The sequence below is a fragment of the Mytilus trossulus genome, chromosome 7 (assembly GCF_036588685.1).
Source record: "Mytilus trossulus isolate FHL-02 chromosome 7, PNRI_Mtr1.1.1.hap1, whole genome shotgun sequence".
NCBI lineage: Eukaryota > Metazoa > Mollusca > Bivalvia > Mytilida > Mytilidae > Mytilus > Mytilus trossulus.
Genome location: NC_086379.1, coordinates 37673696 through 37699190, shown reverse-complemented (window position 1 = coordinate 37699190; position 25495 = coordinate 37673696). Strand labels below are relative to the sequence as shown.

Here is a 25495-nt window from a genome sequence, read left to right as displayed (position 1 = left end):
ATTTTCAATGTCTTGTAAATACAGCGAAGTACGATCAAGATAAATCACTTATTTACCAATTCATAGAGTCCAGTCCAACTAAGTTTAAACCTCAAACAGAATATGTTTTAGTTCTCATCAGTAGCATTATAACCCAAATATACACAGAAAAAAAGTCCCATAAAATATAACTTGAGGAAAACTCAAAATCAGCATTTTTAATTTCTTATGGAAATTAACATTGAAAAGTGAGATAACTTTGCAAAAAGGGTAGAAATGTCTCAAAATTGAATTATTATAATGATAGCAGCATGCCCCAATAAACTCTAGATACTATCTTTGATAACATAAGTAGTACTTATCTAGTCACACCATTTTCACTTTTCAACAATTGATGTCATAAAACTAAGGAGATGTGGTACGACTGGCTATGAGATGACGTAGATGTAAGTAATTATTTGGTACCGTACTGTCTTCAACAATGATAACATCCATACATGTTATAGTTATCTATAAACTAACTGAGACATAACATAAATTGAAACAATTCAAACGCAACCAACAGATTTATTTTATGAAAAAACAGTTATCGAAAAGTAAATACGATAGACAGCAATAAACGGCAAACACGGAATGCATCTATTATCTATTTCAGATTTATATTGAGTACAGAAACCTCTTATTGTGAAACTCGCCGCTGCTATGATTTTTCTTGTGAGTAGAATCAGAAATATAAAGAAATTATTGAATTAAACTATAAAATGAGTATTCATCTCGTATTATAGATAATGGTGTTTAACGTCCAGCGTCAAATTAATATGCATATTCAGGAAGAGTACCTGTAAATGTACTATAAATGTATTTGCTTTGTACTAGACTGACACGTTGGCGTGCTAAATCACAAGGTTACAGGCCAATGGAAGAAATCTTACCTTACCTGGACTCATTATTCCGACTCCGAGCTACCAGTCTTTCCTCGTATTTCTTAATTGTATGTGCTTAGCGGTAAAACAGCAAATACCGGCCGAGGTTCGAACCAACAATCTCCCGCATTCGAGACGAATACGCTACCATGAGATCACCGAGACGGTTCGTATGTTAGGAGATTGTCAGGTCAAGTTGATTATATTAGTTTTGAAAATAATCAATTGCGTTCGGAATGTTTTTATTGTAGAACGTTATCCTGGTAATCAATCTATATGACAAAAATTATGCTATAGAATTCTTTATTTTATTTTCAGAAGTTATCAGAACTGGAAGTCCCAACTATATAGAACTCAGATGAATACAATAGTTTGAATTTTGTACTGGACACTTTTTCTGTATTGAAAATAATGTAACAAAACATTTTTTTTTCTTTACTTTTTAAAGTATAAGTTTAGATAAATGTAGTAAACAGTTTTGTATGAGCATGAGCAACACGACGGTTACAACATGTAGATCAGGATCTGTTTACAGTTACGATAGTACCTGAGATCACCTCAAGTTTAAGTAGGGTTCGTGTTGCTCAGTTTTTAGTTTTTTTGTTATGTTTTGTATATTATTGTTTGTTTGTCGTTTTTTTTTCTTTCATTTTTAGCCATGGCGTTGTCAGTTTATTTTCGTCTTAATTGTTTAAATGCCCTTCTGGTATCTTTCGGCTCTCTTTTATAATTGTTTCGATGCTATCAACTTATACGTTTGGAAGTGAGTGATCCGAACCATCGTCCTTGTTCACGTTAACAAGACATTGAATCCCGATCAGCTTAACGTAAGGAAATTAAAATGAAAAGAAAACAAAGAAAACAAAGAAAAAACATTACTGAGAAATTTAAAAATATAATTCCTGATTTGTTTGATAAAGAAATATAAGTGCTTCATAATAAACATATCATTAAAATAAACTAACAACTTGGAATTAAAACAAAACTAGTACTTAAATTGAATAAAGAGTAAAGGAATACACTTACGGAAACTTCGTACTTCATGAGGAATATGCATACTATATACAGTATGTGCTATTAAAGTCAAATGAAAAAATATGATTTTTATGGGTTTTTTTTCAACTAAATGGCTAGTTTGTATTTTAAAACAAATGTACATATACTAGTACTTTTTCTGAAGAAAATTCTTTCATTTGTCCAAATTTAGAAGAAATCAACTTTTTTTCAATTGTTGGCTTCCAGATAAAACTTTGCCGACATGTTTTCAGTATACCTCAGCTTGACCTTTCTCGTAAAAATCCGGTAATCTCAATACGCAAGAGCAAATGGGAAAACGAAATTAGCAGAGAGAGAGTCAATAAACGTAAACATCGCTCCGTCATCGTTATAAACTGTATCTGGGGTTGGATTCAATATCGTAGCGGCTACATAGGGCTACGTAGATTTATGATTATTGAACGTGTAGCTATCCTAGCTGCTACATATATATATTGATAGCAGCTAGGCTAGCTACTCATTCAGTAGACAAAAATCTACATAGCACTATATTTAGCTACTACGAGTACGATATTGAAAGTTATCCTGTTGTGCAGGTTATACACGTGCGTACTTAAATATCCAGGCTTCTTTGTTGATTGTTTAAATAGTTGACAATCGATAAATTTCGGTTTCAAAACACGACCAGTAATTAGCTGCCATATTTTCACAACATTACTTAACGAAAATACGATATGGATCCGTGAAAAATTATGATAAATCATTCACAGATAACTAAGTTTATGATATATGCATGCATTGGTTCAATAATTAGATTAACATCATGTTTCACCAGTCACTCGTTTCATATGACTTTAACTTCAATTTTTTTTATTGGAGTCTTTTGTCAATTTACTATCAATGAACTACAACATTTTTGATGTTTTTGTTCGATTTATTTGTATGTTCGTTTGAAAGTCAGTTGTGTTGTATGTCTGTGAAAAATAGTTTTCGATGCTGGATCCCAACTATTGGAAAATTAAAGGAGGGACGAAAGATATCAGAGGGTCAGTCAAACTCATAAATCGAAAAAAAACTGACAACGCCATGGCTAAAACTAAGCAAGACAAACAGACAAACAATAGTACAACCTGAGTTATCTGCTTTAGTTTGCATCCCCAATTTTGTCAAATTACCGAACTTGTATTGAACTGGCATAAATGTGGTACTGTTCCCAGGTTTGGCTAGTTATAAAACAAGGCTTTTAGATACATTAATCAAGTCAGGAATATGACAATTTTTCCCACTTGTTCTGTTTATAAATTGCGTTTCATTTTGTTCGCTTTTTATAAACTTTCCCCTCTTAAATTTACTTTGGAGTTCGTTATTTTTGTCAAACATTTTTTAATCAAGTTTAAAGATGAAACATTCGTATAATTGACATAAATTTATTCAACAAGAGAATCAAAACTTCAAAAGTATTGAAACTTTGAATTTAATCATGATCTTAAACATATTAAAATAGTGTCAAATAAGAATTAAAAGCTGAAAACGAAAAGAAAAGTAGGTTTTTTTTTCGTTCATGACAGATTGATTTGAAACGATCGGTTTACAATCAGAAGTCAAGATCATACAATTATATGTCTCATTCTGTATATGATTCTCAGGTGTCAATGTATAGAATCTTTTATTTTTTCATTTGTTTTCTGTTTAATTATTAATATAATGGTACACATAATTACATTGTTAGAAATGTAAATCAATAGTTTTCTGTAAATATAGAAGCATTTATCGGTGTAATTATAGTTGTTTGTTGTGAAATGAGTTTTGAAAAGAAACAATGAAATGTAAAATTTTCTAACGGTTATAAAGATAATATTTAATTTTAATTGTTACTTGATATCATATAAATAAGGTTAACAGTAGTATACCGATGATCAACAGTCAAGAATTGATTTAGAGAAAGCAAATCCAGGTAACAACTTAAACAGGGGGAATAAACGGAACAATAGACAACATGGTGTCAACATGCACATAAACAAACTATGACGGAAATGCAGCAAATTACAGTATGCATGTCGCGTGGATCTGCGCTAATACCTCTAGTTATTGTGCAATTGTAAAACTTGTTTGTTGCTTGTCTTTCATTTCTTGCGTTGGTCGTTGTTTATATGCCTTTTTAAGTTTCTTCGTTACATATATGACGTGGCTCTGTACTTATACTTCCCGTCATTGTGTAATTGTTCTATGGCAAAGATATGCCATTTTGTACCTCTTTGTTACGTATTTGTTTGTTTTTAGTGATTACGATTATAAAATAATGTTGACTGCTGTATATTTGACTTTTTATTTCGCCATTTGATTAGGGACTTTCCGTTTTTAATTGTTTTCGAAGATCAGTATTTTAGTGATTTTACTTTTTTTTAACAGCATATTCAAATGCAAGAACACGCAGCATAGAACAACACGCAAATAAATAATATAATAGTCGTTACAACGTATGAAACATAGAATAACAACGACCGTCTTTCATTAACGACAGCATAGGATATCACAAACAGTGACGTATTCAAGTAAAGAATATAATTATAGTCTTGATATTCATACAATTATCCTCACAATACTAGTCCAAACAGTGACGTATTTAAGTAAAGAATATATAATCTTGATATTCATACAATTATCCTCACAAGACTAGTCCAAACAATTATCATGATTATGATTGGGCTATTTTAAATAAATGCTGTGACGACTCCGTAATTGTTTGGACAAACACAATACTTTATTCATGGAAAATGGGGGTTAACTCGAATATACTGAATGTGGTAATAACCATGCATTTGTTACACAATCATTTTTATATGATCAAATGTCGGGAAACTGAAAGTTGTCCATGTGCGAGTACAATATGATTATTTTACTAGAATGTTATGACCAGAGGCTAAACTGACCGGAGTTCAGCGTAATAAATGTCATAAATGTAACGAATTCTAGATCTCAAGCGAACAAGATAATTAATTCTTATTAAACCAGATCTTTTACCTTGCTTTTTTTTGTCTGATTATAATCAGATTGCAGATAAGATATTTATGATCGTATCATGTGATATCGTAGGGCCTTGTCATGTGATGCAAATATTCACATTCGATTGTTATCATAAAACAAGACATTATACCATAATAATAACATTAGACGTATGTTTCACTTTTTAAAAAAGTGATAAAATTCGTGTTTTCATGATCCTAGCTAAAAAATATGTAATTATAAGTATTGAATGCTTCTTTTTGTAACTTCATTTGGTTGTAAAAGCGTTGCCCGTGCGCACCTTCCGCGCTTCATACAATATGTACTTCGGTCACCGCTTTTTTAACAAAAAGAAGCATTCAATTCTTAAATTAGCTTACAGGTAACTGATTAACAAAATGATTACTGGTCAGTAAGGACCTGGATCATTTCAAAGTACAAAAATAAAATTACAGGATGTTTTTAAAATGAATATAAAATGCATAAAAGATCATCTTTCTGTGTTCCAAAAAAATCATCATGAGTGACTAGGACTTGAAACAAAAAATTTAAAAGATCTAAATAAAAAAAAAATACGATTTTCAAGAGCAGTGCATGACGGCCAAAAGTGCCATTTTTGGTAAAAAAAAAAAAAGGTTAGGTAAAAATGAAAAAGACAAACAGACAAACAATAGAACACATGACACAACATAGAAAACTAAAGAATAAGCAACACGAATGACAGTATATGTGTTTAAAAGAGATTACAAAATTTTCAAACTTGACAGTGATCACTTCATCCGAAATTTCACGGTTTCACGCCGTAAAATTATTGCACAGGTACAATGCATAATAATTAATGGGGAGAAAACCTGTTTAACTACATTTACAAGGCGAGAAAGAAAGTCGAACAGTGAAGCTCGTAAGCAATACTTTTTTCAATCTGAGCATGCAAATTAAAGATTATGTTATATAGTTTACCAAGAACATATTCGCAGAACAAAAACATTTATTTTGATAGTCCCAGACACTATATAAGTTGAAAGTTTTTTTCACTAATTCCACGTGTTTTCGAGTTGAAGTAAACTCGCAGTAGCCCACAATGCATTGTAATTCATTGAGTCGATTGTTCAGTTTTTCAAGGCCATTTTGGCTAAATGTGTTTTGGAAATTACTATGCAAATTTAGTCTGACGTCAGGAAATCTAGAGTTCTCGGTCTGTTTAACCTAACCCTCAACTTTTACCCAACCGTCGACTTTAGCACAACCGTCAACTTTAGCCCAACCGTAAATTTTAGCCAACCTTAAAATTTAACCAGACCCTCACTGTAACCCGACCTTTAGTTTATCATACCCTCACTTTAACCCAACCCTTACTTTTAGTCCTTCATTTAACCCTATACGCCTCCCTTACTCATTTAACCCTTAATCATTTAACCCCTACGCCTCCCTTAACCTACTACACCCTTAGCCTACTTCACCTTTAACCTGATTCCCCCTTAACCCTCTTGACCCTTAGTCGTATTAACCATTAACCAACTTACACACCATCATTTACCCTACCCTGCACTACACTTAACCGTTACTCCTATTCATGACCAAACTCGTCTCCCAGTGAATGCTCTGTATAAGATTGTCTCCCATCTACATGAGAAATATCATTATGACAGACATTCAAAATGGCTATGTTAGTACAGTAGTTCTACTCCTTCGGGGCTGTGTTAACCACAGTCCATCGGGGAGGACGCCAATGTTCCACCATTGTCTGGGAAAGGTTGGTACTCGTCCCTTCAGTCTACCTTCATTAGGTAAGAGTACAACATCAAATAAGAAAATATATCATTTTTATTCCAATAAAAAGGTCATACTTCACCGGTCTTTTAACATTTTACAATTTGCAATATATACCTGAACGAAGAACCAACTTTTTTTGTTTTTATATATAGAGAGAGATGGGATAGATATATCGATAGATAGATTAAAAGTAAAACTGATCAGCAAGACCATGCAGATAAAGCTGCGATTAATTTAGGTCAGCATAGATGAAGTTATTATCTGTTTTCTTAGAGGAGTTATTACACGTTTATGACGATTTTTGTTTTTCCCTTTTCTTTTTTTTGTTGACAAAACTGTAGGACATTCGGCAATCCTCGGTAAAATCCGCTACTCTCCTTCCATCCATTAGATGAGGGTACGGAATTGGGCCGAGTTGAGACGAACGAACTGTAGGATATAAACAGAGGCTGTAAGCAGAAAAGAATATCAGCAACACAAGATCAACAAAAATGTGCTTTAATCAGGACCTATCTAATCTTAAATGTTGCAGTGTGACCATTCTTGAAGATTCACAAAGTTTTGCTACCTTATATAAAATAAAGGCAACGGTAGTATACCGCTGTTCGAATTTCATAAATCGATTGAGAAAAAAACAAATCCGAGTTACAAACTAAAACTGAGGGAAACGTATCAAATATAAGACAACTACGACACAACAGAAACACAACATTAAAATGTAACACACAGAATTACAACATTAAAGTGTAACACACACAGAAACGAACTATAATATAACAACGGCCATTTTCCTGACTTGGTGCAGGGTATTTTAAGAAAAAAAATGGTGGGTTTAACCTGGTTTTGGGTTTTGAGGCATGCCATGCCTTCCGCTTAAAAGATAATGTTAATTATAACATTAAAATTACAACATTACATGACCACAGTGTAGATACTATTCTGTACGCTATCCGGAAGTCGCGATTTTCGAAGCGAGAACTTTTTGGATCACATTTTAAATTTGTTGGATATACTATATTAAACGGTAAGATGTCCATCTGTACATTGCTTAATGATTAATTCAGCTGGCATCGATATTCACAAATGGTTTATAATTAAATTTAGCACATTCTTTATTCGTATCTTTGCCTTAATCAAGAGATTTTCAAGTGCATCACTACGGAAAATCAGTCGGTGAACCTGAAAGACAATCTTTTTGTACCCTTGCTGTACAAATTAACGTAAAAACCAGACTAAATTTACTAAATAAAGTACATTTTAAGTGGTGGTAAAAGTTTCAGCCAGATCTTTGAAGTTAGAAAGAAGAAAATTACACTTGTTTGAATTTCTCACTGTACGATCAGTCTCGCTTGTATATTTTGAAACTGTATGATCAGTCTTTATTTCACTGTATTCTAGTGGTGATTTCAAAGTTATTTACGATACATTAGAAGATGGCATTTTTCTAAATAACACAAATATATTTTAATAAACTCACATCCTGAAAACTTATCAAACATGTTTTAGCTTGATAGGGTGTACTCGACTTACTACATTAAGTATAAGGATGTTTGAATGTTGTTGAAATAAGAGGAAGGTTTGTTTGTTTATATAAGTTTCAGAAATGTCCTCCGTTATACTTAAAATTGTACAAACACACAGATGTAATTGTATTATAAAAATGCATGTATTTACAAAACATTCGAGGCAGTACTGTAGCCTATAATTGATCACAGTTCCTTCACTTTGTTTTGGATGTAGATCTGTCTCTTTCACACTCAATTGTACTCCACTTGGTAAAGCGGTGGTTTATAGTGATAATGAAGTCCGTCTTTCAGTTCGTCCGTTTGGCCGGTACAAAATGTTTTGGCGCTTTTGTTACAAGCGCATCTCCTCATAAACCACTTAATATATAGATTGGGGTTTCCAGACATTTTTAAATGGAGAGGGGGTCCAATCCAGGAGAAAAGAGGATTCCAAATATATGTTCCCATACAAATGCATTGAAAGTTAAAAAAGAGTTTCAAACCTCCGGATCCCAATTTTCTTGAATCCGTCATTGGTGTAACTATTAATTATTTTTTTCTCGGATTCTGATAGTAAAAAAAGAAGATGCGGTATGATTGACTATGAGACAAACCTCTACAAGAGATCAAAATGACACAGACATTAACAAATATATCTCACCGTAAGGCCCTCAACAATGAGCAAAGCAAATACCACAAAGTCAGCTATAAAAGGCCCCGAAATGACAATGTAAAACAATTCAAACGAGAAAATTAACAGCCTTATTTATATATAAAAAAAAAGGAATGTATTTCGAATTTTATTAAAAATCTTTATATAAGATACGGACTTGAACATTGCATTATATGGGGGCACCCATCAGGTATTTCCAACCGTGACCTCCAAAACCAATTGTTAAACTTTTCTAAAATTGCTCCATATTTAATCAATTAATGTATTATGGACCTTCTATTTCGAATTTTTGGTAAAAATATTTTTGATGTTTCTATATCTAAAATACGGACTTTGTCATAACCTTATATTGGGCGTACCTATTTTATATCCACAACTTCCTTCAGGTGGCACGGTAGTATTTCCTGGCCATAAGGGATAATGATAGCCTTTTTAGAATTTTCACCACTTTCTAACACTGCAAAAAATTCTACATTCACAGTTAACTGAAGTACTTTCATTTTACCATTCAGAAATGAATTTGGATATGTACCATGACCGTTTACTTTTTTTGCTATTTTTAAAATCCTAAGGCCACTAGTACTTTTAGGTCTTTTATGGTGCAGTGAATGCAAAATTTAAAAAAATTCTCAAAAATTCATTTTCATCTGTATATAAAATTATTTCATATTTTTCTACCCCTGATTCATCACTCAGTTTGGGAAAGTATGTTCAGTTGATACTGTATTTTTTGTCCAATCACACTGTTTAGATACATTTACCTAAGTAGGGTACACAAAAGAGCAACCTAAATTCTGGAAAGCAAATACTACCGTGCCACCTTCAGACACTTGTCATAACTTAATGAATCTTTTTCAGATTCCTTATCATTTAATTTGATGTATGTTATCACCAATTTGTCAACGGCAGCCGGTGAAAATATTCTTTAAAAATGTAATAGTTGAAAAGATAACTGCAACGACACACTAATACAAAGTCCACAAGCAAATCATGTATTGCCTTTTAGGCATTTGATTTTAAGTAACACTGACGGAACAAAAATATAATTATTTTGGCGTCTACAAAAATCATCAGAAATATATTTATATTGTCTGATGAAAGAAATTACACGTTATAGTTCCATGGACACAATCATAATATCACAAAGACACGTATATACCTTCAAATTGCCGTTGTTTTTCAGTCAAGGTCGTTAAAAACTTCCATTTGTTGTTGGTTTTTTTTTTCAAAATCACGACTGGTCATACAGACAAAAAATCTGAAATCGCTACTAGAATACAGTCAGTTTTAGACTGATCGTACAGTAATTTTTTTGGGATCCTCAAGGAAAGCATATTTTTTATTTGAAATACGAACATTCTACTTAAATACGATAGGAATATTGAAACAGTATGTATTTAACTGTAAACTGATGCAAATATTTGCAATAAAAGATTATTTGCTTTGTACTACGAGAGCAAAATTGTCAATCGATTTCACTTTTTCCTATGAAGTTGGTGTGATGCACGCGTATATTTTATATTCTACTACATGTTTTTGTTACAGTTACTCATATTTATGATGCAATACATACATTTAAGATGTGCAACGCACTTTATAGATATAGGAGTAAACAAATGATGAGAAAAGGCACCAAAACAAAACCGTTCTGTTAGCCAGTTTGAAATCCTCCCTTCGAAAATCGCGACTTCCGGATAGCGTACAGAATAGTATCTACACTGTGATGACAGGACTCCAGGACTCATGAGGACTACAGTACAAATAAATGGGAGTAAATATAGGCAGCACAGATAAATATTAACTGTACACAATTGCATCTAATCCATTTTACTGCAATCGCAATCAGAAACGCAGACAAAATTTGTCTGTAAACGAACAGCAATTGAGAACACACATCCTAATGAACAGATAGCAAGTAAGGACTCTGTCCTCGTACAACTACTTTTATCCGTTTAACTTTTAATCAAACAAACATAGATATATCATAATTCAGTCAGGGATATCGAAAAATTGGTTTAAATGTCCACGGTAGATAACTACGTTATACCTACAACTGAAGGTAAATAAGACACGTTTGACCTTTTACCTATATATAGATTATATAAATAATCTATTGTAATAGAAGGAAAATGAGCGACGGTGAACCTCTATTAATTAGCGATGAAAGACATCCAAATCCATATGATACCTGGGAAGACAAAATTAGACCGGTTGTTGCCGAATTTGTTGGTGTGACCGTTTTCGTGTTTGTTGGTACTATGGCTGTACAAACAAACGATATTACCAGCATTGGCCTTGCACATGGTTTGATGATCGCATTGCTTATAATGGGACTTGGAAATATAAGGTAAGAAGATAGCGTTGAAAAATAACAACATCAAGTTTCAAAATGTATATACATATATTGTTTTTTTAAGAAATGCACTTTGTATTGCACGTTTTTAGGCAGTCATGTGTCCAGCATTTGGTGATGTCGTATGAGTTTTTAACGTAAAATGAAATATCGAGAAAAACAAACGTTGCTACGGAACACTGAGGATTTTATACAGATAAAGATGTGTTGGTTTTTCTAAGCTACACGATAAGGAGTATCGCTTTAGTTTTTAAGTCTAGCGTACCTTGCTAAAAAAATACACATTTAAAAAAAAAGATCATTCAAATATAATAATAATGGTTAAACTAAATCTCCCCATTTGATTGTTGACACTTATTAAAATGCAACTCATTTCGCTTAATACTAATTCAATAAATCAAAACAATAATTACCAAAGATAAAAAATAAATAAGGAACAGAGATAAAATTACATAACTTTTTATGAAACTATAGATATGCAGTTAAAACCATGACGCTATTCTTTATCCTTTGAGAGGCACATCTACTGATACTAATGCTTTTTTATTCTCAATTTTTCTATAAAATCTGGAGGAATAAATGCTACAGTTAAAAATGTGTAAAATTTATCTTAATCATTAATGTTGTATAAAAAGACAATATTCACATGACAATATAGTTTTGTTGACAATGAAACAAGACACTTTATTCCGGGGTGTTAGCCAAATATATCATCTTACATTTAATCTTTTCTTCGAAATGTGTTGTGACGTTTTATGCTGGTTAGTGATGCGAATGATATTTTAAATCGTAAACGCCTCCCTTTGCCCTATGACAATTACTTTGTAAATTTTCATTTATACTAATAAAAACATCATTGTAAATTTGATGAGTCAGAATGAGACCTGGTTGGGTTTCATACATGCAGTGGCGGATCCAGAGGGGGGGTTCCGGGGGTGCGCACCCCCCCCCCTTTATTTTTGCCGATCAATGCATTTGTATCGGGACATATGTTTTGCACCCCCCCCCCCCTCCTTTGCCCTGGGTTAGCACCCCCCCTTTCGAAAATTCCTGCATCCGCCCCTGACATGTCTTATCATTGATATGGTAATATTAAAAAAGGTTAACAATACTTTAAATTGTTCGATATACTAAGGATTTTCTTCAGTAGAAAATACATTACTTCAGCTGTATATAGCAAAATCTTTCAGAACTTTGGTTCCTCAATTATCGTCAACTTGTGTTGGCCTTTTTTTACTTTTTGGTTCCGAATGTCACAGGTGGAGCCTTTTGTAGACTGTGCGTCTGGTGCATGAAGTCGCAAAAAATGAGATTTTTTTAAGCTAGTTTAATAATGACAAAACTTGAAAACGAGAATTGCAATTAATATTTAACTTATTGAACGTCTGCTTCAAGTAGTGGATTTGAAGGCAGGTGTTGGTTTGCTCGTCATTCTGAAAAAAATAACATGATGCTCCGCAGGGCGCACCTTTATACGACCGCAGAGTTCGAACCCTGAACATTGGGGCAAGTATGGACACAACATTCAAGCTTGATACAGCTCTGAATTTGGATTGTGATTAAATAGTTGACACAACACAGGTTTCTGACACATATTGATATAATGAATGTGGTCTAAGAACTTAAACTTAAAAACTTTAAATTTTAAATTGGACATTACCTATTATGGTCCAATATCCAAATTCTAAATACATGGTAAGATTCAGCATATCAAAGAACCCAGAGATTTCAATTTTTGATGAAATCAAATAAAGTTCAATTTTGAACCTTTTAGACCTCAAGGTGAACCAATTTGATAACCGGGCCCAAACATCAAAAATCTAAATACATGGCTAGATTAAGCATATATCAAAGGACCCCACATATACATTTTTTTGTTGAAATCAAACAAAGTTTAATTTTAAACCCGTTGGACCAACTTGAAAACGGGGCCTATAACCAAAAATCTAAATACATGTTTAGATTCAGCATATCAAAGAACCCCAAGAATTCAATTTTTGTTGAAATCAAACTTAGTTTAATTTTGGACCACGATTTGGACCAACTTGAAAACTGGGTCCATAATATAAATTCTAAGTACATGGTTAGATTCAGCATATCAAAGAACCCCAAGAATTCAATTTTTGTTAAAATCAAACTTAGTTTAATTTTGGACCCTTTGGACCTTAATGTAGACCAATTTGAAAACAGGACCAAAAATTAAGAATCTAAATACAGTTAGATTCGGCATATCAAAGAACCCCAATAATTTAATTTTAAATTGGGCCCCTTATTCCTAAACTGTTGGGATCAAAACTCCGAAATCAATCCCAACCTTCCTTTTATGGTCATTAACCTTGCGTTTAAATTTCCTGGATTTTTATTTACTTATACTAAAGTTATGGTGCGAAAACCAAGAAAATTGCTTATTTGTTCCCCGTTTTGGCCCCTAATTCCTAAACTGTTTGGACATCAACTCCCAAAATCGATCCCAACCTTCCTTTTGTGTTCATAAATCTTGTGTTTAAATTTCATTGATTTCTATTCACTTATACTAAAGTTATTGTGCGAAAACCAAGAATAATCCTTATTTGGGCCCTTTTTTGGCCTCTTATTTGGGCCCTTTTTTTTGCCCCTTATTCCTAAACTGTTGAAACAAAAACAAAAAAAATCAATCCCAACCTTCCTTTTGTGGTCATAAACCTTGTGTCAAAATTTCATATATTTCTATTTGCTTAAACTAAAGTTATACTGCGAAAACCAAAAAAGTGCTTATTTGGTCCGTTATTCCTAAACTGTTGGAACCAAAACTCCCAAAATCAATCCCAACCTTCCTTTTGTGGTCATAAACATTGTGCTAAAATTTCATAGATTTTTATTCAGTTTTACTAAAGTTAGAGTGCGAAAACTAAAAGTCTTCGGACCACGACGACGACGACGACGACGCCAACGTGATACCAATATATGACCAAAAAATTTTCAATTTTTGCGGTCGTATAAAAATTAAAACTGATGAGTACGGATAGTGCAAATACTATGAACTTTTACCCAATCAGTCAAATCAGGTTATCACAACTGTTACACGGTTTAACAGGTCGAGAACTCTAGATTTTCTGACGTCAGAATATATTTGCATAGTAATGTCCAAAACACAAGGCCAATATGGCCTTGAAAAACTGACCAATCGACTCAATGAACTACAATGCATTGTGGGCTACTACGAGTAAACTACTACTTAAATTAGTGGGAAAACAGTCAGCTAATATATTGTCTGGGACTCTCATTACCAAAGTTTTTATTTTGCAAATATATTTAATTTAAAATATATAACGTAATCTTCAATTTGCATGCTCAGATTAAAAAAATATTGTTTATTGGCTTCACAATTCGACTTTCTTTTTCGCCTTGCAAAAGTAGTTGAACCGGTTTTGTGCATTGTTATGAATTGAACCTGCATTAATTTCACGACGTGACACAGTGAAATATCAAATGAAGTAACCACTGTCCAGTAAGAAAATCATTTGAGCTCTTTTAAACCTGTATAATGTCATTCCAAAATCATTTCTGCATAGAAAAACACGGAAACTTTCATTGAAACACTTTTTTCTGTACTGAATGTGTATTTTTTTCAAGTTATCAGAACCTGAACTAATAGTAAGAACATCACGATATTCAGTATGCTAAAAAAATATGTGTTATGAAAGCGGCAGGGGTGGATCCAGCCATTTAAAAAAAGGGGGCCTAACCCTGGACAAAAGGGGAGGGGTTCAAACTACATGTCCCCATCCAAATGCACTGATCGTCCTAAAATGGGGGTCCATCCCCCGGAACCCCAGCCCTTTTGGATCCGCCACTGAGCGGGTACGGTATATAGCTCAATACATATTTTATAGTTTCATCCATCGATAATATCCGTTTGTTGCTAATTTTATCACAAAATATACCTCAGAGGGTTTTTTTTTTTGTCGTTCGGCTGCTGTCCTGTTGACATATGTAAAATATCTCCAATATTAAAAGTCTCTGGATCATAGTGGGTGCCATATTACCTATTATTTTTTTCTTTCTAAAACGTGCTTTGTATATAGAAATAAGAAGATGAGATATGAGTGCCAAATGAGACATCTTTCCAAAAAAGACATAATTTAGTAAAGTAAGCAGTCATAGGTTCAATGCTAAAAAGTAAGCTATTAATGACCCAAAAATTACTTGTGTAAAACAATCCAAACAAAAAAAAAACCAAAAAAAACCGGCCCAATTAAATATAATAAAAGGACAAGAAATCTATTCCATTAAAAAATATATATTGTATAGGAGCCTGTATTTCAGTGGTTGTTGTTTGTTTATTTGTTACACATTTGCTTTTCGTTCATTTTTTTTATATAATTAAGGCCGTTAGTTTTCTCGTTTGAATTTTTTTACATTGTCATACCGGGGCCTTTTATAGCTGACTATGCGGTATAAGCTTTGCTCATTGTTGATGGGTGTACGGTGGTCTATAAATGTTAATTTATGTGTCTTTTTGGTCTCTTGTGGACAATTGTCTCATTGGCAATCATACCACATCTTTTTTATTATAGATCCAACGCCGCAATTTTCACAAAACATATCAAAGTTTCCACCTTGTCGAACATACATATGGATAAATTCATTACAGCTTATTTCCGAATGCATGTAGAGCAACACTTTGTGTAGCTTGCTTGCTTTGTTTGTATATTGTACAAAATATAAAATATACAAGTTAAATTATGCCTATATACATATACTTTTTAAAGATGTCAATCTCATTTTCAAAGCTTGTATAAACAACTATGCAAACAAAGCAAGCAAGCCAACAAAAGTTTTACTTCGCAGGTATGAGAAATCAGCTGTAGTATTTTTATTCAGTTTGGCAAATGTCCGATCGAGCCCGTTAAAAAACTAACATTCTGAAACTACAGTTGCTGACTTCACTACCTTCAAAACAAAGGGAACAGTTTGGAAGTCCCATATACTGAAATGTGACAAAAAAATACATATAGATTTTGTTAACACTACCATGTATGTAAATATTTCTTCGCCTTTTTACGAACACAAAATTCAAGGATCCCACATTTGCCGCTTTAATTATTTATACGAACATTTCTGTACTCGTGAATATCAGCACCGGCTGTTATCGACGGCTTACTTTACACTATTGAGTTTTTCTCATGGGTAATTGTGTTTTTTCGCTGTTGTTTCGTTCTTGTCTCACTCTGGTAGACAAATACATGAAATATCTGTGCCATCATCAAACATGTTAATGGCTATATATCGGGTAATTCAAACCCTTTTTTCTTCGCATAGAAACAACTCTTCTTTAATCTGAGCATGGAAATAATACTTTATATCACGAACTATGAATGAGGATACATAAAATGAAAAACTAAGCGAAATTGTGAATCCCGCATTGCACGGAAAAATGTGTTGTATTTCAGTAAATAACACGTGTTCTTGGTTGATTGTAAACACGTAGTAGTCCATCATGCATTGTGACTCATTTAGTGGATTGGTCAAAAACCTAGGTAAAAATGAATTGCGTCACATGTAAATAAACAATTACATGTGCGAGAACATAAGTATGCTAATTTATGCATTTCCATATAAGGTAGTGGTCCTGACCTGTTTAATGTCTTGTCATTTAATTTATATCTGTATATTTTATTATTTACTTTTCATCACGCAATTCCAAGGTTACCTGATAAATCATATGCTTACCTTGATTAACACAAAACTGAGGATTAAATATGAGTGAAAGTGAGCCCTTGGTTGTCTCTGTCAATCATCATGGCACTCAAAACGAAATTTTTGAAAGAGTATTTAGACCAGTTCTTGCCGAGTTTGTTGGCGTTACCGTATTTGTGTTCGTTGGTACTATGGTTGTTCAAACACAAGATATAGTTAGCATAGGCTTGGCGCATGGTCTGATGATTATTTTGCTTATTATGGGCCTTGGTAATATCAGGTAAGAATCTATTTGGTGTAAATATTGATTTGGGATAGCATAGTACACCAATGAAGCAACAACCCAGAAAAATTAACTTGAAGATTTTATTAGTACAGAAAAGATATGAATAAATTAAACAACGATTGTAAAAGATCTTCCATCCTATCTATAGAAAATTACGATGTTACAAAAAGTAACCATTTTTGAGGTTCTTGGCTTGAGACAGATACATAAACATGTATGATCTTCCAATGTAAATGAAAAGTTCACGTATAACAGCAACAGCAAAAAGTCTTATAAAAATTGTCTGATAGGGATCCTCGGGTTATCTATTACAAGACAAAAATCACTGATCTTAACATATCCTTGTTGATCCAAGGTTGAGAATTTTTTAACGACTGCTAGAAGTCTACTACTGATGAATAGAAAGTATAATTTATTAAGTTTCTCAATTGTTACTAGTATAGTCAAATCTGAAAAGTTTATGATTTAAAATTTCAAGTGTTTGGGGTGTTATCCGTCCATAAAACTAACGCGTTACACAGGGTACTCGTTTGTTTTTTGCGTTCTGCGTTTTCACATCATTAAACAGATTTAGAACGATTATGATCCAAACTTGCCCACAAAAAATGTATAGATTGCATTTTGAAAAGAACAAGAATGTGCGTCCATAGGAAACCATCTTGCACTATCAAATTTCCATTTGAAGTTTACTGTTAACCACTGCGAAATGTGATTCAAATCCCTAATTTAGCATAAATATTAAATATCATAAACGTGTCATATCTTATATTAGTTCTTCTTACATTGGCTGCATGTTGGCTTTTTATCTTATTTGCAATCATACAACATCTCCTCTTTATATATATGTTTACTTTATAAGTTCAAATTGGTGTGATTACAATCTACTAGTACCTTTTAAAAACTAAAACTTGTATCTACCTGCAAGCCAACTGAATCTTTAACCTACCTTACACATAACTTAAATCTAATACGGACAGACGGACGGACAAACGAACAGCTAGAAAAAAATAATGCCTCCCTACTCCTAAACCTTTATGTGGGCAATACTGAAATAGTTTAGTATGTTAAATAGTATAGCCCTCTATCTAAAGCCGTGATCGGTGTACTGTTATCTGAATTATCACAAGGTATATATTATGCCTTGTCATCGCATGTATCTTAAATATTTTTTTTACATTAGATAGAACGATCCCGAGGTGTTTTTATTAATCATATGATTAAACATGATTAGTATAAATCGAACAATTTTTTCATGAAGTTCACTTACTAATATTGTTAAACATGGGTGAGGGTGAAGGGACGCCACTGCTTGTTTCTGGTAGTATTGCTGGTTTTAGAAATGAGAACTTTGAAAAAGTATTTAGACCAGTACTTGCCGAGTTTGTTGGTGTTACCGTATTTGTGTTCGTTGGTACTATGGTTGTACAAACAAATGATATAGTCAGCATCGGCTTGGCACATGGTCTGATGATTGCATTGCTTATAATGGGCATAGGTGGCATCAGGTAAGATCTTATATGGGGTTAAGTATGGAGAAAGAGAAGTGCCATGATCTGATTTGTAAAATTTAATTGATGGGTTTAATTTATTACGATATGATTTTAGAAAACCACTGACGATGTTCCTCTTTTTTGAGACACGCACATACTTTGTGTTGAGGTAAAACAGTTTTTTTTAACCCTCCCCCCTTTTTTAGGGTATAACCAAAACCATGTTTCAATACCAGATAATTCATTGTTGATATAACCGCTTTTATCACAGAAAATGATTATTCCTATCAGTTTTTAATCTGCCTTGTTATTTGACTAATAACCATGCTCCAGCTTTATTGTTTATTCTTTCCCGCCCTAATTATAACTCAAATACTAGCCACTGGAACATAAACGACAATAATACACCATTGATCATCATAAAGGAAGATGATGGAAGTGTTAAACGACCTTGACTGGCTATACAGCCCTCGCACGTTCGGTATCATTAGGGAAAACTTCATGTTTCACGTGTATAGCCATTTCATTTAATGGAACGTTATCTACGTCCCAAAACCTTGGCTTGATTGAATAAGCAACGAAAGAAGTCCGTCGTTAACGGTTGTTGTTTTTCTACTTTCAGCGGAGGACATTTTAATCCCGCAGTTACACTTGGAGTTGCACTTAACGGGGGTATATCAATATCTTTGAGTGTTCTGTATTTCTTTGCTCAGATGATTGGTGGAGCACTTGGGGCAGCATTTACCAGAGTAAGTACCCTTACCGAAAAAATCAGCCTCCTGCACATAGTTGCTGCAGTTCTGCTGCGACCTTGCTGCAGACTTGCAGCGAACACAGAGTCAGTGTTTGCAGCGTGTTTGCTGCAAATACGCTGCAGGTCTGCTGCAAACAATTTACCATGCAAATGAGTGTTTGCTGCAGACCTGCTGCAAACATTTATATGCAAATGAGTGTTTGCGGCAGACCTGCTGCAAACATTTTTATGCAAATTAATCTTTCTCCTGCGTGTTTGCAGCAGACCTGCTGTGTGTTTGCTGCAGACCTGCTGCAAACATTTTTATGCAAATTAATCTTTTCCCTGAGTGTTTGCTGCGTGTTTGCTGCAGACCTGCTGCAAACATTTATATTCAAATTAATTTTTCTCCTGCGTGCTTGCTGCGAACTTGCGGGAACTACATAAATGATTATACAATACCAACCAATTGAGTCAAGATGTGTATACACATAACATTATCTTTACTACACAGTAAATTCTGGAAGTTTGGTTACATACATACATACAATATTTCGAATAATTAAACATTTGCATAATTATCATAGTAAAGGTTTATTCCTTTAAAATAATTATTTCTTGTTTTTGAAGTACGTGCTAAAATGAGTTGAATGCATATCTGAAATACGAAAAAAGGTTTATTTGAAATTTATTTTGTGCATAAATACTGCTTTTTAATTAACATTTTAACATAATTCAACTTTAATTATAACAACACAATATTTTAAAATAAGTTATTATCTCCAAACATTCTTTACTCGTGTACTGTATAGTTGATACGTGTTTGAAAATGTTTTTTCAAAACTTCATGCAGGTATTTATTGAGGGGACGAATTTCATATATTTACACGTCTATGAAGAATCAATACTTACAAGAAATGTCTTTGAAAACTTTTCTTTAATTTCCAATCTAAAATACTTCCTTAATTACCGGTAATACTAATCCATTGTATAATAACATGACTCAAACACCTTCAACATTTTCAAATTTCAAATCTGTATCTTCCAGGAAGTTACCAATGGGCATGCTCATTCGTTTTATGTAATTCTTGCAATGTTCTTGCAAACATATAGAATTATCAAAGATTCCTGCAATCTAGCTGCGAACATCCCTTAAATTCTAGAGTTTCCTGCAATCTTACTGCAAACATAAAAGTTTCTGCAAACTTGCCGCAAGCTTGCAGCAAAAAGCTGCAATGTTCACAGGAGGTTCGCAGCTAGCTGCAATCTTCTGCAAACATTATTCAAAGGGTTCCTGCAAACTTTTTGTTTGCAGCAGACCTGCAGCAAGTATGCTGCAGACATGCTGCAAACATTTCAGTTCTGTAAGGGTAGTTTAATTTTTTTTTTTAAAGTATTGAAAATGTGCTTTATTTCAAACATTGCCAATCCTTTCATCGTAGTGTCATAGTTTATTTAAAAAAAAAAATATCTGAGAAGGTGAAATACTGAGTTTTCATCGGTTTGCATCAAGAAATATTATAATAATTTGAATCATCTGACAAACACGTGCTTAAATGAAAAAAAAAACATTAGTAAATAAATCATTCCAGTGCGGCTTCATACATTTTCTAAATTCTTTATGACGTCAAAGTTTTACGAACACTTTTGTGATTTTCACTGTTGATTTCTACTTTTTTCTTCTACAGCAGACTCGGAACTTTCTCAATTTCTTTTCATTGTGTTCAACTTGTTTACAAATAGTCTTTGATTGACAGGTTACCGGAGATTAAATTCGGGGGCTTGATATGGATTTCGAGGGCTGATATCGATATCGGCCCCGAGGGCTGATAACCAACCTTGACCAACCTTGACTTCCGGCTATTTTTGGCCATGCAAAAACGTACATATCAGTACAAAATATGTGATAAATTAGTATACTGCATGGCGTTTACTGGTTTCAACACTGATTGCAATTTTGATCTTCGTTTTGTTCAAAAGACATACAGTGTCAATTTAACCAATCAAGTTACAAGATTAGACAAGATATTAGTATAACACGCCAGTATCATATAAATTTTAATAATCATATCACAAATATAGTCAGTCAAGGTCGTCAAAATCTCCCATCATCAACAATAATTCATGTGACGCGTGCGTATAATCTTAGGTGCGCTATGGATATCGGACTTTATTGAGAGCCAATCTTATAATAGTGATAATGTAAAATGGGTTGGTCCAACGGTACTTAAAAGGTGTGGGGGATTCGAAATCCATTTGAAATATTTTAGTACCATTGAAGCTCTCGATTGGGTAGAGTTCAAAATAACATAGTGTGACTTACCAGGGCAATTATTGAAATTATACTATACAATAGCTTTGAAATATACCAACATTTCATTTTTGCAGGCCGTTCTTCCATCACGCGTTTACCATGGTGACATTTCTATAAATGGTATAAATGGTGGAGCTCATACACTAGCACCAGGCGTAGAACCGGGATGGGCTGTTCTGTGTGAAGCTATTTTGACTTTCGTTCTTGTTTTTACTGTACTAATGAATGCTCTAGATAAAAGGAATCAAGATTCTGTTTTAACGCCGCTTGCTATTGGTTTTGCTGTTGCTGTGGATATTATGGGCGGGTAAGTTTCATTTCTCTTCTTTTACTGTAGATACATTTTTTGCTAAAGTTAATTTGCTATTTTACTTGTTTCCATGTTTGTTTGCATATGATGGGTATACACAAAAGGCAAATATAAATTTCTAAATTATTTGAACTTACTTTAGTAAAAATCATATGCAGATAAGATGCTCTAGAATATGACTCAACAGGAACGACTGGATGAACACTCTAATTAAAATACAATCTTGTGCCCAACTTTGCCTTGTTAGCGAAGCGTAAACACCTGGTAAGTTTGTTAATCATATTGCAGTCTCATCGTCTTGCCTTCTAGTCCATTTATTGAGCTATTTTTTTACAGAAAATATATATCTATTAGAAATACTTGTGAATTGCTTCCACGTAAAAACTCTCGTATTAAACAGGAGCCTTATATATATCCTCAACGTTCTTAAAATAACAATTTTAAATTACAGGGGGATGACCACTGGTGCTTCAATGAATCCAGCACGAAGTTTTGGACCAGCGTTGGCGGTATCAACTTTTAACGACGATGTATGGAAACATCATTATGTTTACTGGGTAGGACCAGCTCTTGGTTCTCTTGTGGCTGCTGGGATATATAGGTAAGGACATGATACTAGTTATATCTTAGAAGACAATCCTTAGATCTTTTTAATTGAATTTCAAAAAAGAAGGGTACGTGAACATAAGAAAAAGAAAAAGGATTCTGCACCATCTGCATGTGGTTCATGCGTACATGAAAAACTAGCACATTGTGTAGAGTTAAAATTTCAAATTCATTTTGAATTAGTGGTTTATCAACTCGAATGTTTTTCGCATTTTTTGTTTATCCCAAAACAGCGGTTTAGTTTAGACAGAAATAATGTCATAATAAGATTTTAGCCGCTTGCCTTTTTTAAGTATAGCTGCAAAATTTTGTAGAAATAGTGCACCTTAGGAAGTAGCGGAAAACAACGGTATACCATAATACGTCCCGTCTAAAAGACGACGGGCGTATAATAAGGATATGTGGTATGATTGTCACCAAGACAACTATCCACCGAATTTCAAAAAAAGTGTATGTAAGCAATTATAGGCAGCCATACTTGTTTTCCTGAATATATATAACATAATCACAATTTTTAAACTATTACAGGTTCTTGTTTCGTCGTTGAAAAGAAACTTCTGTCTCATTAGAGAATGAAATGAAATGAAGCCTTGCTGTTTTGAAAGAAGACGGAGTTTGCGAAGATGCTCAGAAATCCACTTTCTTTAAAACTGATACTCATATATTATGCATGATATTTTTTTTATAATACTTGTTATGTTTTTGAATAAATTGGTCGTGGGATGTGATCTTATTAGTTAAATATTCTTAAAAAAAAATACTTCCGAAAACCGTTTGCTTTTACTCTGCTTAAAATTAGTTTTATGTAAATATTCTCATTTTCAAAAAGTCTTTAATAGAGGAACTGGATTAGGTCCTTTTTATTCTTTTTTATGCCTTTTTTCTCTCTATTCTTCATATATTAGCATCCCATTATTCTCTGTTCTTTATTTTTTTTATCGATTTTTTCTAATCTTGATTTGGTTCGCGCATTCTTTTCTATTCTGTAGACACCCATTCAGTCCTTTATATAGGCAATACAAGAACGTGAAAAATTGAACAGTTGGAATGGAGATGTTAAAAATGAGAAAATGTGGTATTATTGCATATGAAACGAATATTCACCAGAGACCAAATGACTGATTGCATGCAATTGTATGACACCGTATGGCTTTCAAAGCCCACATCGTATAGAAACTTTTAAATTGTAAAAGGCATCGAAATTAATATATATAAAACAGTTCAAAGAAAAAAAAACCAGTGCAAAACAATACAAAACAATACAGTATAAAACATTTCAGTACAAACCCATAAACGAAAAAAAAGAAGATAAATAGCGACCAGCGACAACAATTTTCTGTAGCATGAACAAACAGAATGTGGTGGTGTTTCTTCTTCTTCTTCTTCCAGGTAAGGAACCGAATTCAAATTTTGAATGTATGAGGTCCCGCGAAAACTAACGCAATGTCGGACAAAACAGAACGTTTTCTCTTGGCTATTTACAGGATAAAGCGTTCTCTATATATATATATATATACAATTAAAACTATGTACAGGATGTTACTGTCTAAACTGTTGCAGAGCATGCCTTCAGGGCAGCTCTGAATCCATCAACTGTGTCAGCTGATGTTGCTGATGTTGGCAGTTGGTTCCAGTCTCTAATGGTCGTTGGAAAAAATGATTGTCCGAAGAAGCGTTTTTTACATCTGGTCCGGCTATCTTTTGGCGTTAGATATTGGTGTCTTTCTATGTCTATGAGTTCATGTTGGATTTTGAACAGCATGCATAGCCTATTTTGTTTCCTGCGATCTTCAAGGCTTTCCAATTTTAAAGATGTTACCATTTTTGTTACACAGCCAGGTGTGCGGTCTGTGTAGTTGTTGTTAACAAATCTAGCTGCTCTTTTCTGTACCTGTTCGATTGCTTTTATTTTAGCCTGTTTCGTAGGGTCCCATTCTGTGCTAGCATACTCAACTGAAGGTCTTACTTTTGTTGAATATGCTGCTGCCTTGACCGGTTTAGTGCAATCCTTTATGTTACGTCGTATGAAGCCTAGTGTTTTGTTTCCTTTTCCCACTATGTTGTCGATGTGTGTGTCCCAGGTTAGATTATTGCTGATAGTAACTCCCAGGTATTTACTAGCATCAACGGTATCCAGTGTGTGTCCGTGTAATTTGTAATTAGATGGTATAACAGGACGGTTCTTGGGTTGTATTCTAATTACAATGCATTTTTTAGCATTGAAGCTCATTTGCCACTTATCTTCCCAATCCTATAATGATGTGAGATCTTTCTGTAGTAGGTCACTTTCTGCTTGGTTACTAATAGTTCGATAGAGGAGGCTGTCGTCTGCAAAAAGTTTGGTCTCTGATGATGTTGCTGTTTCTGGCATGTCGTTTATGTAGGCCAGGAACAGTAGGGGTCCAAGAACTGTTCCTTGGGGAACACCAGAGAGTACTGGTACTTGTTCAGAGACAGCTCCTTCTAGAATAACGCTTTGCATTCTGTTTTGTAGGAATGATTTTATCCACCTGTTTGCTTAAGGATTTACTCCGTAGTACTCAAGTTTATGTAGTAGGCGATGGTGTGGTACTTTATCGAACGCTTTAGCAAAATCTAGTAGTATGATATCTACCTGCCTTTTTAATCTCGATGCAATTTCATGAATGGTGATGATGAGTTGGGATTCGCAAGATCGTCGTTTGCGGAATCCATGCTGTGCATTTGTGAGAATTTTGTATTTGTCGAAATGGTCCATTACGCTGCTGTGTACAATGTGTTCTAGGACTTTGCATGTAATGGAGGTAAGTGATACAGGCCTGTAATTTGATGCCAAGTGTCTTTCATCTTTTTTGAAGAGTGGGACTACATTTGCATCTTTCCAATCTTGTGG

General features: G+C 33.7%; 1 protein-coding gene across 2 annotated transcripts; it reads left to right on the top strand.

Annotated features, from left to right (window-relative positions):
* The first annotated feature begins 10930 nt into the window (after positions 1 to 10930).
* On the top strand, positions 10931 to 23351 carry LOC134725032 (aquaporin-8-like). Of its 2 annotated transcripts, none has more exons than XM_063588516.1 (5): positions 10931 to 11199; positions 19283 to 19409; positions 21782 to 22014; positions 22469 to 22618; positions 23152 to 23351. In XM_063588516.1, exons 1-5 carry the CDS (start codon positions 10982 to 10984, stop codon positions 23168 to 23170), a joined length of 747 nt encoding a protein of 248 aa, XP_063444586.1. In that variant the 5' UTR covers positions 10931 to 10981; the 3' UTR covers positions 23171 to 23351. The 2 variants fall into 2 exon arrangements, with proteins under 2 accessions (XP_063444586.1, XP_063444585.1); XM_063588515.1 differs by lacking the exon at positions 10931 to 11199 and adding an exon at positions 18395 to 18675.
* Positions 23352 to 25495: the final 2144 nt, after the last annotated feature.

Coding starts and splice junctions, on each gene's coding strand:
- LOC134725032 (XM_063588515.1), top strand. CDS start 18,452: ATGGGTGAGGGTGAAGGGACGCCACTGCTTGTTTCTGGTAGTATTGCT. Junction 19,410..21,781: donor TTGGGGCAGCATTTACCAGA/GTAAGTACCCTT, acceptor TCATTTTTGCAG/GCCGTTCTTCCATCACGCGT. Junction 22,015..22,468: donor GCTGTGGATATTATGGGCGG/GTAAGTTTCATT, acceptor TTTAAATTACAG/GGGGATGACCACTGGTGCTT.